The sequence below is a fragment of the Anneissia japonica genome, unplaced genomic scaffold, assembly GCF_011630105.1.
Source record: "Anneissia japonica isolate Jap-2015-1 unplaced genomic scaffold, ASM1163010v1 scaffold1356_len1145284_cov175, whole genome shotgun sequence".
NCBI classification, from domain to species: Eukaryota; Metazoa; Echinodermata; class Crinoidea; order Comatulida; family Comatulidae; genus Anneissia; species Anneissia japonica.
The window spans coordinates 674,072-692,235 of NW_022706987.1; the positions used below are offsets into that span (position 1 = coordinate 674,072).

The 18,164-nt window shown below is 33.1% G+C and overlaps 1 protein-coding gene across 7 annotated transcripts in view; it reads right to left on the reverse strand.

The window, feature by feature from the left end:
- Positions 1-520: 520 nt before the first annotated feature.
- The window catches only part of LOC117106240 (formin-like protein 2), a 52,389-nt gene continuing 34,745 nt past the window's right edge, over positions 521-18,164 (reverse strand). For 5 of the 7 annotated variants that reach the window (XM_033247593.1, XM_033247588.1, XM_033247587.1 and 2 more), the window contains 15 exons: positions 17,607-17,829; positions 15,693-15,893; positions 15,136-15,260; positions 14,235-14,434; positions 13,496-13,643; positions 12,802-12,888; positions 12,170-12,238; positions 11,090-11,170; positions 10,359-10,488; positions 9,375-9,538; positions 8,142-8,243; positions 7,976-8,014; positions 7,727-7,807; positions 6,352-6,448; positions 521-4,649 (listed from right to left, as the gene is read on the reverse strand). In XM_033247593.1, coding sequence (XP_033103484.1) covers positions 4,540-4,649; positions 6,352-6,448; positions 7,727-7,807; positions 7,976-8,014; positions 8,142-8,243; positions 9,375-9,538; positions 10,359-10,488; positions 11,090-11,170; positions 12,170-12,238; positions 12,802-12,888; positions 13,496-13,643; positions 14,235-14,434; positions 15,136-15,260; positions 15,693-15,893; positions 17,607-17,829 — 1,857 coding nt within the window. In that variant the 3' untranslated portion in view covers positions 521-4,539. The remainder of the gene's footprint in view (positions 4,650-6,351; positions 6,449-7,726; positions 7,808-7,975; positions 8,015-8,141; positions 8,244-9,374; positions 9,539-10,358; positions 10,489-11,089; positions 11,171-12,169; positions 12,239-12,801; positions 12,889-13,495; positions 13,644-14,234; positions 14,435-15,135; positions 15,261-15,692; positions 15,894-17,606; positions 17,830-18,164) is intronic. The other 2 variants (XM_033247591.1, XM_033247590.1) reach the window with 2 other exon arrangements.

The window sequence follows — 18,164 nt, forward strand, 5'->3', positions numbered from 1 at the left end:
ACAGAACCACTTTGGGAACCTTTTAATCGAGGCTTGACCAAGCCCACTTTGCTTTCGTCGGGGAAATCTGACCCCTCGTCGGGGCATCGGCCCTCTCGTCGGGGACCTCGCCCCCCCCCTCACCGTCGGGCAAATCCTTGCGCCACCCCTGCTGGCCAAATAAACATAGAATTGAAGAGTGATAAAATCACTGTTTGACAATAGTGCCTAAATCTGAACAAAATAGAATAACAAGCCAGGATGAAATCTTTAGTGAGGAAGTTCCCAATGAGAAAGTGAAGGTTTTGGTAATATTACCATAGTAACCATTTGTTTTCTGTTATCTTCTTTTTCTCTTTGTATATCATTTTCCATCTTTATTACTTTGTTTTTGCTCAGCACTCCCTCAAATTGGTGCATTGAGACACTGAATTAATGTGTCATGTAAGTTGTTGAAGTTTGTGTTGGTGGATTGGATTATTTCATATTGTATCCATGTACAGTACTAGAAAATTGCAACTTAGATTCACTTCAGTTTTTGTTAAAAATAAAATTTATTTACAAAATAAAGATAAAAACCTATGCAATATTTTGTATATTCATCGTAAACATGACTCAAAATATGTGGAAAAACTTACTACATAAAATATCTGTATAATAAATTCATAGCAATTATTAAACATACTTTATTAACAATAACAATACATTAAAAAATATCCATGTACATACATACACATATATATATAATATATATATATATATATGATAGATAGATAGATAGATAGATAGGTAGATAGATAAATAGATAGATAGATAGATAGATAGATAGATAGATAGATAGATAGATAGATAGATAGATAGATAGATAGATAGATAGATAGATAGATAGATATGTGTGTGTGTGTAAATACTGCTTTACCTTAAAACAAGTTGAAAACAGCAATTATACTTCAAAAATTATACTATAATTTGAAAAATTACTAACAAATCAGCATTTCTGAATTGGAAAGTGGATAAAATTGAGAAACTGATTAGTACTTTGTATGTCTGTAAGATATTAATTATGTTGAAAAATCTAGTGCCTTTTTATTCCCTTCAATAAAATTGAAATTATTTCTTCTCCCCCCCCCATTAACCCCACTTGCTAGCTAGAAGCTTGCACTACCAGAGTTATGTTTAGTATTTGTAAAATGAACCCACGTAAACATAAATTTTCCTTTACTGTTAAGTTAATTGCAAAGACTGTTTTACAGTATGCTATAATATATTTTGGTTATCAAATATAAAAATACTCATTAACAATATATTAAAAACAAAACTGAATGAACCCTTTTACTAGAGCAATAGTTATCATAATAATCATAATAAAAACAACTTTAATCAGTAACTATGAATTAAGTAGTAAAATAAAGGAATAATTATTAACTTATTAAAACCATATATAATAGTAATCTACAACATTGATGAAAAGTTAATTGTGTTAAAAAAAGACAAAGCAATTCATAAGATTATCAAAGATCCCTCCACCATGTATGTATTTCTGATTGTCATGAGCTAAGAAAATGAAAATCTACTGGAAATATTAAAGTCATACTCCGGAAGAAAAATTTTGATTGATTTTTGTAAGACACAAAAAGTATATTTCACCAAAAAACTCAAGAGTGGCCAAAGAGATACAGATTTTTGAACATCTAAAAACTGATGAGGGAGGTGGTTGCACTTTTAACACCCCCCCCCATTCTTGAATATTTAATAATCTGTTAGCCCCTTCCGAGTTTTTCGTCAAATATGCTTTTTGTGTCTTAGAAAATCAGTTGTACAAACTATCAAAAATATGGATTCCTCTGGAGCCCGACTTTAAATGATATGATTACAATTTCGAGTTTGCAACAAAAATTGTTTATGCCTGTACATACATGATCACGTATTAATAAAATCAATGTACTGATTATCCTATACCCCAAGTTGTGTTTGTTTGGAAGTGACGATGGACTGGATCTTGAAGGTCAGTAGCACCAACAAGGACTATCTTAATGTAAACTCTGTCAAAAAGTTACTGACACCACGCCAAGTGACTGGGGACAGGATTCTGTATCTCAGTACAACCAATCAGGGCTTTACAAGTTTCATGATATAAAAAAGCAATTACAACACCATCTTAGCTATATAAAACAGTGTCAAGGGATAACGAGATATGAAGTATAGAGAATGCGTGAGAAGAGCTGAATATCGAGAGGGATGGAGATCCATGGTTGTTGAACTGCTGACAGCAGATGGCACCGACAGGTAACAGGTTGATAACAAACCAGTGTTCATGTACAGTGTATGCAATTCAGTTGCAATCAAAGATCTTATAATAACAAGATAGGACTCTTCGCGAATCTACACGTAAACAAATAGAAGCGTCGATGTTCAGTAAAATGCAATACGAAGTAATTGAGAGAGGGCGTCCTAGTTGTTACTATGGTTGTTGTTCCAGAAATTGAAAGTAGATCATAGATGTCAAAAGTAATTGTAATTGTTAGAGGATGCCCTACACTGCATTATTACAGAATTTGCACGCAGAAATCGAGGAGAACACTATCTTTTAATTCTAAGATCTTTGGTTGTAATCTATGTGTATAGTTCGCGGAGAACACTATCTTTTAATTCTAAGATCTTTGGTTGTAATCTATGTGTATAGGGTATTTATAAGTAGGGCACTGCTAGTATTCTCGCACCTTTTCGAATTGTGAATTAAAAAATACTGGCAAACAAGTTTGCACAACAAGCACTAGCAGTTAAGAAAAGATATGAATCTGGTGATTTTAAGGGAGTGTAAAAGAAAAGATATGTATCTGGTGTATTTAAGGCAGTGGATATTGTTACACCAGTCATACAATACCAATTCTTAATTCTATACACATTATATTTATTAGATTAGGACAGTAAAATCTAATCAGATTTAGGAATTTGTTTAAGACTGGTTAACAGCCACTGCTTTTTTTAAAAGTAGGCCTACATTTTATTAGAAGTTTGCATACATTATCCAAGTTAACCTATCTCAACTGTGTTGTAAGAAGGAATAGAAAGGTATATGTACAATCAACATCTGCTTTTGTATAAATTAGTTACAATCATAAACACTCTAATTTCATCACAAATTCAAAACAAAGTAATTTGCCTGTGATATCTTTGGTTTTCAATGAATGCATTTTGTTATCACTCTTTCACGGAAGCCAGCCAGAAATGTAATTTTAAGTTGATAAAGATTTTCCATTTACAACTTAAAGATACAAGTGCCAGTCAAGAATTAAAAAAAAATCTAATTGGGGATGGTGTTAGGAAGGGGAAGGTAGGGCTTGGAAGGGTGCTTAATGTATTATAGGGCAGGGGTGGGCATAAAAATCGGTTGGAGGGCCAAAGTGAATTTTCGATTTAACACAGAGGGCCGTACCTAAACTTTGATGTTTCCAGTGAGCTTCAAAAACCTCTGAGCACTGCATTTACACCACTTTATTCTGAATTTTAATGTTACTTTTTACATATGATCGGTGTCGGGCCGTAAAAAACAAGGTGTTTTCTAGCCAATGTCGATCGGCATGCCGCACATATAGGGTTTTAATTTCTATTCGCCCACCTGTGGTATACGGTGTAAATTGATAGTAAATTAATAACTGTTTATAAATCTCTTACAAACTCCATTTCTTTGTCTATATCCTTTTGCAATATTCATAAAGGATTACAGAAAAATTACCAATCTGTCTGCTATTGTAATGCTATTGTTTAGGAATTCTACTGTAGAAACATTCTCAAGATTTAATAATTAAAAATACAGTAATTTTTTTTGTTCAAAGGAACAAAAAATCGAAATTTTAGAGCATACAAAATGTTAAATAGTTTGTTAAAAATACCATGTTACTTTGTTGCCTATAAGTTCTTTTTGGTAAATTATTTGTTTTTTTTTCTCTCTCTCTCTCTCTCTAGTTTGTAAGAGCTCATTAATTCCAGTTGCAAAATATTGTTCACAAATAGTAAAAAAAAACCGATTTAATTATATCTCAGTTTACAAATATTGTTTTTGTATTGTTCAGAAATATATTATTAGCATAATAATTCAAGTATCATGTTTACATAATAAAATGCACTAAATATTATATTTATATATTTATGTACATTTGTACACGGTATAAAAGAAGTGTTATCAGTTAAAAAATAATTAACAATTTACAGTTTAGACTTCGCCAATTTGAACAATTAATTTATGAATTAAAATTAATTTAATTAGCATAAATTTCTTATTTGGAATTCTAGATGCACAAATCTTTTTTGGAAACACCGCAATGTTGGAGTTCAATTCTTTAATAATACACTTCAACAGTAACAACGGAAACAATATCATATACAAAGCAAAAAGAAGTAAACATTATATAACTCAAGGTTGTCTGAAGGTTTAAATATTTTTGTACTGGTTTTTGTACAAGTTAAAAATTGTATTACCACTACAGACAGACCGAACCTGCATATCTTCATAATGATGCGATGTGCTGTCTTTCAACGACATGGTTATACTACCAACTCTCATATAACCATTTCGTCCGAGAGGATGCTGGCGCGGAATTGGTTCTCTTGTTTTCTTCTCAAGCTGCGTCGCACAGCATCAGCACGCCTGTATGGTTCGTTTTTTAGATCTAGAATTGAATGAAACAATAACAATTATCATTCTCTTGCTTTTATTCTTTTGCTTTTTGGTATATAAATATTAAAAATATTTGTGTATTATTATAATGGAATATTTCAAATGACTGTATATCAAATATTGTTTATAGTAACAAAAACATGTGATAAGATAATGTACAAAGCACAACAATTTGTGTATCTGCAGGATTAAGCCAATATCCTCACCAAATTGGAAATTCATCACGAAGAAGAATATTTTTGAATTATCATAGAAAACATGGATTGAGTTACAATGGCAAGGAAAAGTATATTTAAAATACTTAGTGGTCATTGTTATTCAATGAACGATGAAATAAAAATATGATAAACAAAATAAGAATTTGCTGATGATGTCAGGCTGTGATGATGTAGTAACATGTGATGTTTAGATCTGCAGTAATATGGGAGGTGTGACAAAGTATAGATATGTATTAATTTAAAGGAACATGGCAATAAATGCAAAGCTCTGAGATAATGGGGATTATGTTGGGGGTCTCAGAGATATGCAGGGAATGTAAGAAAAAGTATGGGTATAGTTGTCTCAGGAATAATATAGGCAGAAATTGATAATGTAGGGAGATGTCCACTGCAAAACACAAAAAAAGGTTTAAAGATGTGGAGTGATGCAAAACGTGAGCATGGTGTGAGGCAGTGATAGACAATAAGTCAGTTGCCATAAATAAAGTATATATAATCTTGCAATTATGTCCGAGTGAGAAGCCACTTACAGTACTCAGTCCCATAGCTATATAGTGACCATCACCTATACAGAGTACTGTCTGTTACAGATGTAGAAGCAAGGTGTTCATTACAATTACCTTCGCCTCCGAAGGAGGAGGAAAAGTTATTGCAATAGCGCGTGTCTGTTTTTGGTGTGTTGTCCTTCCAGGCGCTTAACTCAAAAACTACTGGGCCGATTCCAATGTGGGAAACTTTCACACATTGACAATATTACATGTATTTCACTCCTCGAATTTAGTGCTGATCGGAAGTAAGATGTAGATTTCTTTGGATTAGGCTTCGTTTGGCGGATGGAGTGGAGAAGTAAGAAGCAGATTTTAGAATGTTTTAATATTTTCCTGATTAGAGTGAGGCAGGGATAATGGGATGTAAATGGCACAGTGATAAATATATTTGAGGTAATTCAAATGATGATGGTTTAAATAATATAATCATGAATATAATCAAAGTTATTAATTATTGAATGACTCTCTTTAAAGGACTCTTGGAAAAAGGACAATAATTTAGCCTTTGTTTTTAAAATGTGATATTTATAAGGTGACCAAGCCTGCATTTTGAATAATGGAATATATTATGTTACCACACAGTGCTGGAAATAAAAGCCATAGTTACCCAATTAGTGTTTTATGATTTTTTCCTTGTATAAGAGAAAAGAAATAATGGTAACCAATTATTTCAGCAACAATGGGAAGTATCTTATGTTATACAAATACTAATATAGTAAATGCCTTTCATTGTTACAAACTTCAAAAACAATTAAGTTATGTAGACAAGCCAAACCAGTCATTTCTCGCAAAAAAAAAAATCAATTTATAGTTATTAATAGATGGTTACAGTGTAAAATGAAAGTTATATAATGGTAAAAGAATCATTTAAATCCGACATTTTGATATGAATTTACATTTGGATTATCGCAAGGATGTGAAGACTTACCTGTAATAATACCTTCTAGTGCACCATCAGAAACCGGTTTAATTCCAAGCTCTTTTTTGTTAACATAACAATTTTGAAGCTCTGCTACTAATGCATCCTGAAAGACAGTAAAGCAAGAACCTTTGTCAGTCCATTGACTACCAGATTAAATATAGAATTTCAGAATATATTTTTTGAATGACTACAGTATTAATTCTTTATTTATTGGCATTTTTTTTTTTAAAGACTTGAATGAGTTGTGTTGCCAGGCTCGACAGCATAGGCACTGCAAACAGCAGCCATGCCATTAGTTGTCACAAGAGACAAATATTTTGATGGGATTTTTTTGGTTATTTATTTCATTACTAACGAACAGATTAAAAATCTGTTTGTTTGAACAAATAAGTCAAATCATTTGTTTTGTATTTAAAGCAATGGAACATGACACACTATTAAATAGGAAATGTTGCTATTTAATGGTGTGCATTCAAACTTTAATTCCCAATGCAGGGTTGGTAGCTGCATCTTTCTTGGAAATAAATCGTAAATAATATTTTTGATAATCATTTGTAGCGTTATATTTTTTGTGTATCTTGTAAGTTTGTGTTTAACCCTTTGTCAAATAGCTTCTGAAAGGCTGTGTGACACTGGTTCTGGTTTAGCTACAATAAAAACATTTTCCTTTTTTTTTAAAGTATTGATAGGACTTAACCCAGACACTGCAATAATTGGGACTGGAATGCAAACATCTTCACTGGTAAGCCAATCTTCAATGTAGCTCTATAGAAATAATCTGTCTCATGATCAGTTGCCATACTCTTTCTTGCTCACAATTAAATAGTTCTGGTTAAAAAATGTCGGATTTATCTACACATTCTGCTTAGCATCCCATATTTAATGAGTTTAATATTTTCACTTTTGAAACCCAACAAATCTTTTGCACTCTTCTGCAGCCTTGGAAAGATAGCACAGAGTGAAAATAATCCCCATTACTCCCACCTAACTTTCTTTCACCAATGCAATATATCTCTTCGCAACACCCTAATTCCTATCCCCTGTTGCACCTCCCACTTTGAAACATCATTCCTTGCATATTCTCTTACCCTTGCATACTCCCTTTCCATTCACCCCTTCCACAATCTCCTCTTCCTTTAGGTCTGAACATGTAGACCAATATTAACTCACTTATACAGACAAATCATACCTATCTTTTTTTAAAATAATTTATTGAAGTGCACTGTATTGTAATGTTTGTCAGAGGAAAATGGCCCTTGATGGCACACTGAAGTAATGAATTGAACCGAATTGCAAGTATTAGGAAATAAAACACCTTGAATGTAGTTTAATGACAATTGATGTAAGTAAGAGCTTTTTTCATTTAATCTACATTTTTTACCTGGCCCTTCCTGTTCTTGTTTGCATTGGCATGAGCTTTCTTCGCTGCTTCAATATTGGCTTTCGTATCATTTGCTGCTTTCTGTAAATAATTTTTTTAAAGGATAATAATGAATGATTGTCATTATTGTTTTTTGCCCAAAAAATACATAAAAATAACAAACACAGTACAGTACCATTAACCATTAAACTATTTCAAATACAATTCTGTGAGTTAAAAAGTGTGTACAAAAAAGGACAGCAAACTTACAGCTAACTTTTTTCGTTGTTCATTCTCTTTTTCTGCTCTCTGAAACATAAACATTATATTTAATTGTCAAGGTTTCTTGATAATTTTATAAACATCACAAAATGCTTATAAGCACTTTTCGTTCGTATAATCATAAACACGACACATCATGAAGTAAAAAAACTACCTTGTAGGCCGATGCAAACCGTGAGAACATGGGGAAGAATTCCGTAGGTGGACACATCTTGGGGTTTTCACCAAAATACACAACTACCTCACTGTATGCTTCCTAAAAATACAACAAAATAAACCACTTAGTGTCTATATTTTGGTTTTGAACCCTAACATTGGGTGTACAATATAAAAATTGATGTTACTAAGTTGGTTTCTAGTGAATGATGAGAATAATGATTTTAATTATAATAATATTTTTATACATAGTTTTATAACTGCTTTGTAAATGATAAATTAAATATTTTTGTTGTGTACTTACATGATCTGGCAATTAGTTTAATAATTTTATTGAAAAGGTCAAGCTGTGCTTCAAACTAATTTTATTATAGTTTTAATTAAAATAATGATTTTAATTATAACACCAATACATGACTTGGGATAATACTTTGCAGGTAGTTATGCCATAATTAGACACAATTTGAAATACTGTACTCCATGAAGAGTTATAATTGACGAAAAACCATAATGTATAAAGTAAGCACAAAAGTATTTTATTTGGCACAGTTAACTATTTATAGAACAGTAAAATAAAACAAAGATAACTCATATTTATAGAGTAGTCAAGAGTGTAAGTTGCTTGTGTCCTTATGCAAGACAATACCTATGTTTGTCTCTCTCTTCTCAGGAGTGTAAATGGGTACATGAATGTTAAACAGACTTGCGGTGTGGGAGGACCGGCAACCCCCCTCACAGCCTTGAGGTCTCGCCCGAACGCAAAGGAAAAAGAGAGATTGGCAATCCGGCCTTGTAGCAGAGCTTCAGGTTTACCATTACCATTAGGGGAGACTTTTTTTATTCCTTGTTTCGTGTACTTATTTTGTTAAAGATTATCGCAGGAGGGTGGAATAAAAATAAAATAAATTTTGTATTTTTTTTTAGCGAAGTTTTGCCAAAATCATCCGGACGGAGGAAAAAAATTTTTTTTATTGGTAAACGTAAAATAGGATTGTTAAATGCATCAAATTATATAATTAAGAAGAAATATATCTTTGGAGATTTCAAGGCAGTGGAGGGCATAATAAAAATAAAGAAAAACTTATTTTTTTCTGCCGGTGGGTGCGCTAATTGGCCAAAAATTAAATTTTATTTTGATTTGAAATCATCGTTTGCAGTCAGCGGGTTCACTAAACAAGGTATAACGAAAGACTTGCCTCATCATATAAAACAATGATTAAATGTAACTTACAGTAGCTTTATTGCCTTCAATTTCAATTTTTTTGAGTTTTTCCTCTGAATTAATTAAGAAGTCTCTTAAGAGACTGTTTTCACTGTTGACAGCGAACTCCCTCTTACATTCCTGCATCCCTTGTTTCAACTGATGGATGTCAGCTTTTAAATTGTCTAATGAAACTGCAAAAATAAAACCAAAAACATTTTAAATATATATATATCATTTAAATCTTAAAAATAAACAATTTAATTAGTCCGAATCAATGATTGCATAATAGTGTGTTAATAAAAAGGAGGAAGAATGCTGTATACTTTTTTCACCTAAATATAAAAAATAATTACATGATGGGAATGGTTGTTATAAATTGTAGTATATTTTGTATGAAAAAAAAAATGGTTGTCATTGTCACAGGTTGGGTGCACTCTGATATTAGTCACCAGACAGGGACAGATCAACAATTTTTTAAACTCATGGGGTACCAATTTCATAATATAATATAAATATACAGATAACTAAGTATACAATAATGGTATAATTCATGTTCAGTATATGCTGTTACTAAACATATTTAGTATTTTTTCTGTTAAAAAATGAAAGAAAGCAGTGGCAAAAGCTGGGGAACATGTCCAGTTCCTCCTCCCTATATCATTTTCTAGCATATTAGGCTTGTTATGACAAGCTTTTGTTTCAGATGTTCAAATGTGTTTCTAGTTTGTGCCATGATTCTTAAGCTGAGTTCCAGAGAAGTATGTTTAATATTACCTCCAACTTTCTTCTCTGATAATCCCCCTAAAATGGCATCTGATTTCAGGAAAGGCATTTATGATTTCAATGTCTACACAATCTTCTTCTTCTATTTCTTATTATTATTTTTATTTACTTTCCTTGCTTTTTTTTTCCTTCCTTCCCTCACTTCCCTTCCTCCTCACTGTAACAAAAGGGTGATGGCAGTTTCTTTAGAAGAAAATATATATTTTAAAAATAAAAAATAGTTAATACCTGCCGATGCCTTTTGTACATACTGCAGATCAGTTGTAAATCCCGGCAACTCAGGAAATCTTTGGTCAATCGTTTCAACGATAAAATGTAGTAACGTCATTTTCCTGTCTGTCGATTTTGTGTCTAAAAGCTGAAATAATATTCAAAACATCTTTAAAATAAATAATAAACTGCAAAATTACTCCGATAAGATAGTAAAGAGAGACTCTAAAATAGTATGCCATTATGTTTGTCACCTGTAGGAATAGAGGATGACAAAAAAAACAAAACAAATAGTGGCAAACACATGTCACTTGCAATGCTCTACAAACTAACTCCCTCTGTGAGGCTTTAAGAATGGACTTGTTTAGTTACAGTATGAGAAATATCTTGTATCTTGCAGGATTTGAACCATGGACCTTGAGACTGTAAGGTGAGAATGGAAACCACCCAGCTACAACCCTATCCATAATAATTACCAACACCACAGTTCCTCTGGTATAAGGCAACCGCCTTCAACACAAAAAATTGGGCTGATTTTAAGGGGTGAGGATATACCCGGTGAATACCGTTTTCAATCAAAAGGCAATTTTCCATCACAGCATGCCTAATCCAATAGTTCATTTTTTGTTTAGTATTTTTAAAAGTCTCTAAGCATACCCTCGACTTTTCTCCAAGGAAGGCTTAAATTAGTGGGTAAGCTTATAAACGAGGATCTACGGTAATATTTTTTAAATTAAAAAGAAACCTACTGTGTCAAGGCTAGATAACTTAAATCCATACGCTGCTCCTCGTTTTGAACTATTCAGGTAGTTTCCAAAGGCTAAGATCACCTACGAGTAAAAATATATTTTATAAGCTCATTTTTGTAATATTGTTTTACTGCAAAGGGAAAAAAAAACAACACACAAATATTATTAACATAAGCGAAAGAGTATAGAAAGGAAAAAGAGAAAACTTCAATTTGTATTTACTGTACGTCACTCCCCTAGTAACAATGGAAGTTGCCATCGTCATCACAAAGTGTACCCATTGCATTAGGATGTCTCAGGGAAGTTCACTCCCACGAAAGATATTAAAACGCATTCATTTCTAAAAGTAGTAACATTAATCCAACTATCGGCCTCTAAAAAGGAATCCAATAATGTTGAACACAGATAATAAATAAACTGTGCTGGGCACAACTGGTGACAGTAAAAATGGCAACCGAAAGCAGCAGGTGTTTTCTTATAGCTGTGTATAAAGACATTTTGAGCTTATTCGACTGGTTCGTTTTGTTGAGTATGAATTTTCGTTGAGTATTATTTTCATTCAACTGGTTCGTAAAATAGACTTCGTTGACAACGAAAATTAATGTAACCAGAATGCGTAAATCAGCATTAAGTTATGCAGGTGACAGAAGGCTAACAGAATTCAAAAACTGGATGAAAACATTTTTTACGAAAAACCCATATTGCCACAATCCGAAGCAGCCTTGATTACGCAGCGTGTATCACGGTAACTATGCAGCCATTTTTTTTTTTGTCGAGTATTTACCAGTTTTCTATTCGACTGGTCATCTTCGTTAAGTAGGATTTTACCACTGCGCAGGTGGCAGTGGTTTAACGAAGAACGACCAGTCGAATATGGCCATATTTTGTTGACACTCAAAATGAGCGTGCTTTCTATACTCTTTGTATAGTAAAATGATGATTGTTGTCCTTTGAAATAATCATTTTTTTCATTTTCACAAGAGGTGCATACACTGGTACACCTCTCCATCCTAGTGTATGCTTTGTGCATGATGAAAAAAAAAATTTGTTTGTTTCTAAAAAATTGCGCTTAAGGCTTACCTCTAACACTTTCTTGATAAGTTTGGAATTCTTAATTGAAATCGAAGCTGATATAACAGCATGTATTTGCTGAAAAAGAACAAAGCACGATTATTTCCAATTCTATTCCATTTCATTAGGTTATTATGTCTAAAAAAGGGTCCTGGAACTTCTGAAGAAGCCAATACTTCTATGACTTGGTGAGCCAGAAATCCCAGTGTTATCATTGTTTCTGTTGAATCAATGAATGCTATACAAAATATTTTACGGATTTATAATTGCAATTTGAAATTTTGTTCAAAAATAAATTGGTTGTCTGAAAATTGTACTTTTCTTGCAAATCACAGAGCTATTTAATAATAAAGATATAAAAACATAATAAAATATAAATAATAATAAACTTATAGGATACAAATGGTTCTGATTGCTATACGCATAATAATCAGTTTTAGATTATGGTGCATTATTACTGTAAAGGACAAATATATTTTTTGTATTAAAACATTTACAGTCTATCGGGTACCAATTTAAACTTCTAGGCAGAGAAAAACATAGTAAGGTGGATAAAGTGCCTTACGTAAGGACACGAGTAACAGGAAAGCCCCATAGTCATGAACTTCAGTCTTCCTTATAGAAGGCAGATAGATACGTACCGGTTGCAGGGCATGGATGATATCCAGGAAATTCCCAATATACATCATGATGCTGAGTTTTTGAGGAAGACGCTCCAGACGGCACAACTAGAAAGTTAAAAAAGTTTACATTTCAAAATGAGCATTAATTATCATAAGGCAATTTAATAAAAAAAAATATAATAACTAATACATTCAAATGAGGGAAAATGCTGTGCAATGCATAATTAGAACAATAAAAAAAACCATTTAAACAAAATAACTTAAATAATAGTCCACATCACACATACTAAAAGAAATAATAAATTTAGTAAACTTCTTTTAAATGACAAATGTAAAAAAAAAGGTTATATTTTTCATCTTAATCATCTCATGCCACAGATCACACTTATTTTTATTGTTTCAACCATATCCCACGGCCATGTGGTTGGTCTAATTGTCAGTGGTTTATAAATACAGTAGAACCCTATTTAGGGGACACTTTTTTTGGCCGTGAAGTGAGGGAAATGTATCTTTTAACACTACAACCAACCCCTATTTAGGGGACACTTTTTCGGTCCCGAAGTCTACTGCAGTTACATCCAACTATGACAACATAGGTCACATCTGGCAACCTTGATGCTTCCCTCACTGAAGCATTATCTACATGTTTGGTGTCCTCTAACACCCAAAATGAATGAAAATGATTTAAAATAATTAAAATGATGAAGCTCACCGAAAACATGAAATTATCTTCATTGGTTAGTTTATCTAGTGGTAGATGATCTTTTTCGTATCGTTTGTAACTCTTGATTTCCTGGTCTGTGGGAATGAATTTACTCAGCTGTTCCACTTGATCTAATGGCAGAGTGTGCAAGTCCATCCTGAAGAAGGAGGAAAGAAAAAAATAATTTTAACATAAAATGTGGAGAACAAAATCCAAACCAGTCATTTGTTGCAAATCATGTTTCTGAGATAACAGCCAAATTTTGCAAAGTCAAAATTTTAGAAATCTATTTTATTGCACTAACCTACACTTCACATATCTACATCATACTATTTAATTTTTTTCCACATTTTATACGTTAAAACAATATTTGTTAATGATTTGGCGATGGTCTCTGCCCAAGGAAAGTAAAATCGCAACTATGTGAGGGCTGTAGCCCTCCTAGCCGCCCAGCAGCGTCGCCTCTGATTTCTTTGTATCTGTACCACCTGGTAAACCGGTATCAGCATCTCTCATTGTCTGTACCAGTACAGCAGAGTATCCTCTACTTATCTCAAATGATGTACTGGGTCCTTGTGTACGCTGGGCCTACGGTTTATAGTCCTTATCCGAGAAGACTTGTTTTACCACCAGGAAAATATAAGAGTTTGCCCCTCTAAACAGCCCTGATAATATAGGTTTAGGTTGCTTGGTTAATCAACTCGTCAAAAGTCATCTGAAAATAATATATCAATTAAGCCGTTCTTACGCTCTAATTGCTGCAACAATTTGATCGTTTCGTAGCATGATCTTGCGTCGTGTGATAGCCAGGTTCTGTAGCCTGTTTCCATCTAGCAACGATGTCTTCTCCTTACGACTTAACGTCTTCAACTTGCCATCAGGTATATCTTTGGAATGCGTTTGGCTCTTTGTCTTAAACACCTCTTCAAATTGATTAAAATCAATATCCTATAAAATAAGTAATGCAATGTACAGTAAAAAAAATGCAATTCACTCCAATCAAAACTTAGCAATCTTGTGTCTCAGCTAGGTGAGTATCAGAAAAGAAACAATAAAAAAAACCCAACACAATACAATTAGAGTTTCACATTACAAATTTGCCGCTCAAATATTGTTGCAAGGTCCCGCAAAACGGAAATGTGAAGGAAATTAAAATGTGCGTTTGTGGGGGAAAACGCATAATCTTGGCTCTATTCTGAATGGTCAATTGTTTATGTTTAATACTCCAAAAAGGTCAATTTAATTTCCATTTGATCATTTAATGTTGCTACTTAAAGATACAAACCAATGGGGAACACTGGTAGTCCTATAAGTGAAATATTTAGTTTGTAATTAAAACCCAATAATCTATGTGTGACAAACCCTGTACTTGAAACTCACAATGAAAATTCCGCTATAATGATAGTTAAACCTACTACTTAAATACTAACCCAGTTGGTTATATTACAATACCCAATTCTTTAGAACATGATGCAAATAAGTAGAGGGTTGCTACCAATAAATTGACTTTACAGTAGCCCAATGTCATCACCACTAGTGTTTATATCGTATTGAGGAATTTAAGCAGTAATCGCTATTTTTCAGGGAGTGTGCTTTATGATACTAAGAGGTGCTACCAATCTGGTAAAGAAAGTAGAGCTAATTGGTACCTTCATAACTCTATCGTCATCTAATTCACTGAAGACTGTGCCTCTGATTTGGTTTGGCTTGAAGGCCACCCAATTGAGAGCTGGTAAACGATACTTAGTCTTGATTCTTCTTTTGATTGTAACAGCTACAACAGAAAAATTACACATCACAGTTTCATACTTCGTGTACAAAAAAGGAGAGGGAATACAAATGTACAGGACTGAGACAATCTGGCTATCAATTCACACAAGCAAAAACCCTCTGTCCACTTATAGACTCGGAAACGGCTGAACGAGACTTTAACATTTGAGTACCATTGGAAACGTATCATGTTAGTTGAGCATTAAACAATGAATTGCACATTTATTTATAATCAAATAGTTATGTATTATGCGCTATATAAGTCTCCAACCATTACCATTACCATCAATATAAGTCAATTTAATAGTCTATGCAAAAAATACAAAATTATCACAATGTATATACCTGGTTTATTGGTTAGGAAACTTTTTTTTCTCATAAAAATTCATAGGTAAATATCTTACTTAAATGAATGACTAACACGTTGAAAACTTACATCCAATTGGTGCTCCGCCAATCATTCCAGGTGGTGGTGGAGCTCCTGGAGGAGGGGGAGGTGCACCTGGAGGCGGTGGGGGTGCTCCCGGAGGTGGAGGAGGTATTCCTGGAGGTTGAGGAATTCCTGACGGGGGAGGCGGTGGCGGCGGTGGTGGGGGAGGTGCTTCTGCTTCAGGTGGAGGGGGTGGAAGTGGAAGATCTGTAGATCAAAAAAATTAGGCATGATTAAAAAGTGATCGTAAAAACGATAATATAATGAAGAAGTGAGAGTTTTATTTAAATGTAATGACTTGAGATATAAAAAAGAGAATAATTTTTAAAATATAAACAAAATAAAGAATAAAGTGTTGTAGTTATTAGTAATTGAGATACAAAAGATATAGCTTAATTTGAAATTACAAATAAAATTAATAACAAAGGCATTAGTTATTAGTATTAGTAATTGAGTTAATATATAAAGATAGCTAAATAATAATAGATAAAATGAAAAAATAGTTTTAGTTATTAGTAAATAAGATAATGTAAAAAAATAGCTTGATTTAAAAAAAAAAGATAATTAAAAGCAAAAATGAAGAGTTTTATTTATGAATTGAGTTAATTTTGAATTTCCCATAACCATACTAAACTATTTAAATGTTAGTCACCATCGGACAAAATTCAAGGCCATCGTAAATTCTCGTGTATAAGACAAATACTGTAGAAACAGATACAGTAGTATCAAAGCAGGGTGTAATCTCTATTGACAGCTGAATATATGCGATGCTTCACATACTGTACACACACAATAATATAACTGATTTGTGAACAACAATTAAAAGCAAGAAGCATCAGGAACACATGTTGGGCAGGAATCCAGCACATTTCCAATTAGGTACGAAGCTGTACATACAGACTTATGAATTATAAAAATATAAAAAAAACTCAGAAAAATGTAAAAATACAATAAATATAAATACACATCTAAAATACAAGTACTGGATAGCAAAGATGAATGAAATCTAACTATTTCAAAAGTTACACCACACTTTTATAAAAAGAAACATAAAAAAACACCCAGAAAATATGCAGCTTATATGCCTGAAAGAGGTCATTTACGGGTGAGTATTTTCAAATGAGAGAATTGATGGTACAGTATATGAAAATGATCCTTTTATGAATGACAACTGCAATGGTGCACACTCTGTATTGTAATTAATTGCATGTCGAATGTGTTATTTCCATATTAATGAAAGAAAGAATAACAAAGAATTAGTAAACTAATATCTAAAAATATAGATATTAATAAATCATAAAACCAAACCTACCATTAATATCAATATGGAGCACAGGTAAAAGTAGAAAAAGAAACACCATGTCCATCATGAAATTAAATAGATTATGAGTTAAAAATACAAATTATTTCTAATTTTGTATATGTAATTAATATTCATATTTATTTATTATATGTCCTGTAAAATCTTAAATAAAATCCTTGAGCTTCTTTTTTTTTTTTTTTTTGTGAAATTTGGATAGGCTTCTTTTTGAGGCTATGTTTGCAAAGTAAAGAAGGGGGTTCTTTTCAAAATGAAAGCTGTAAATTTTGGGAAATACTATTATAAAATAATAAATAGGGCCACTGTAGCATGTTGCGTATTAAAATACTGTAGGTCCTAAACCGAGCGCGTTTTTAACAAATTTTGTTTCTTTGAAATTCAAGTACAGTGTATGTACTGTACTACTGTATCTCGAAAAGAAGCCTATGCTATCTTGAAAACAATACCAAGGGCTTCTTTTCAAGGATACTTTTGCAAACTAAAGAGGAGGGAGGGGGTAAAATTCGAGACGGACTTCTTCTTGAGATTAAGCCCATTGGGCTTCTATTGGAGGTTTTACGATAATAGAGAAAAAGTTCAAGCTGTGTTGAATGACCTACCATTTGGTGCATTTCCGGAAGGAGGGGGTGGCGGCGGAGGTGGCAAGTCTCCAAAACCTTCCATTCCATTGGTTATTACACCACCCGGCCCTCCACCACCTGGTCCTCCGCCGCCCGGTCCATGGCCAGATCCTAGCTGAACAGCCCTAGCAGCTGCTACCTTGGCTTCTGACAATGCAAGTTTCAAAGACTCGACTTCTTTATTAGCTTCTTCGTTGTGGTACTAGTTAATAAAAAAGAAAACAGTAAACAATCTATATATCTCACACGTAAATGTGTGTGGCGCAGCACGTAAGGGGTTGGACTTGCAATCAGAAGGTTGTGGGTTGAAGACCGATGATCATTACACTGCTTGTGTCCTTAAGCAAGACACTTATCTGCATTTGCCTCTCTTCACCCAGGAGTATAAATGGGTATTTGGTAGGAAGTGGATGATTTGAAATGAAATTAGTAGTGCTGATTACACGCATAACAAGGAATACTCTTCAGGGAGTGGAGGAAGTTGGACGTTGTGTGTGATTGATTGTGTATCAAATGGCCAGGGAAAAAGGCACTTAA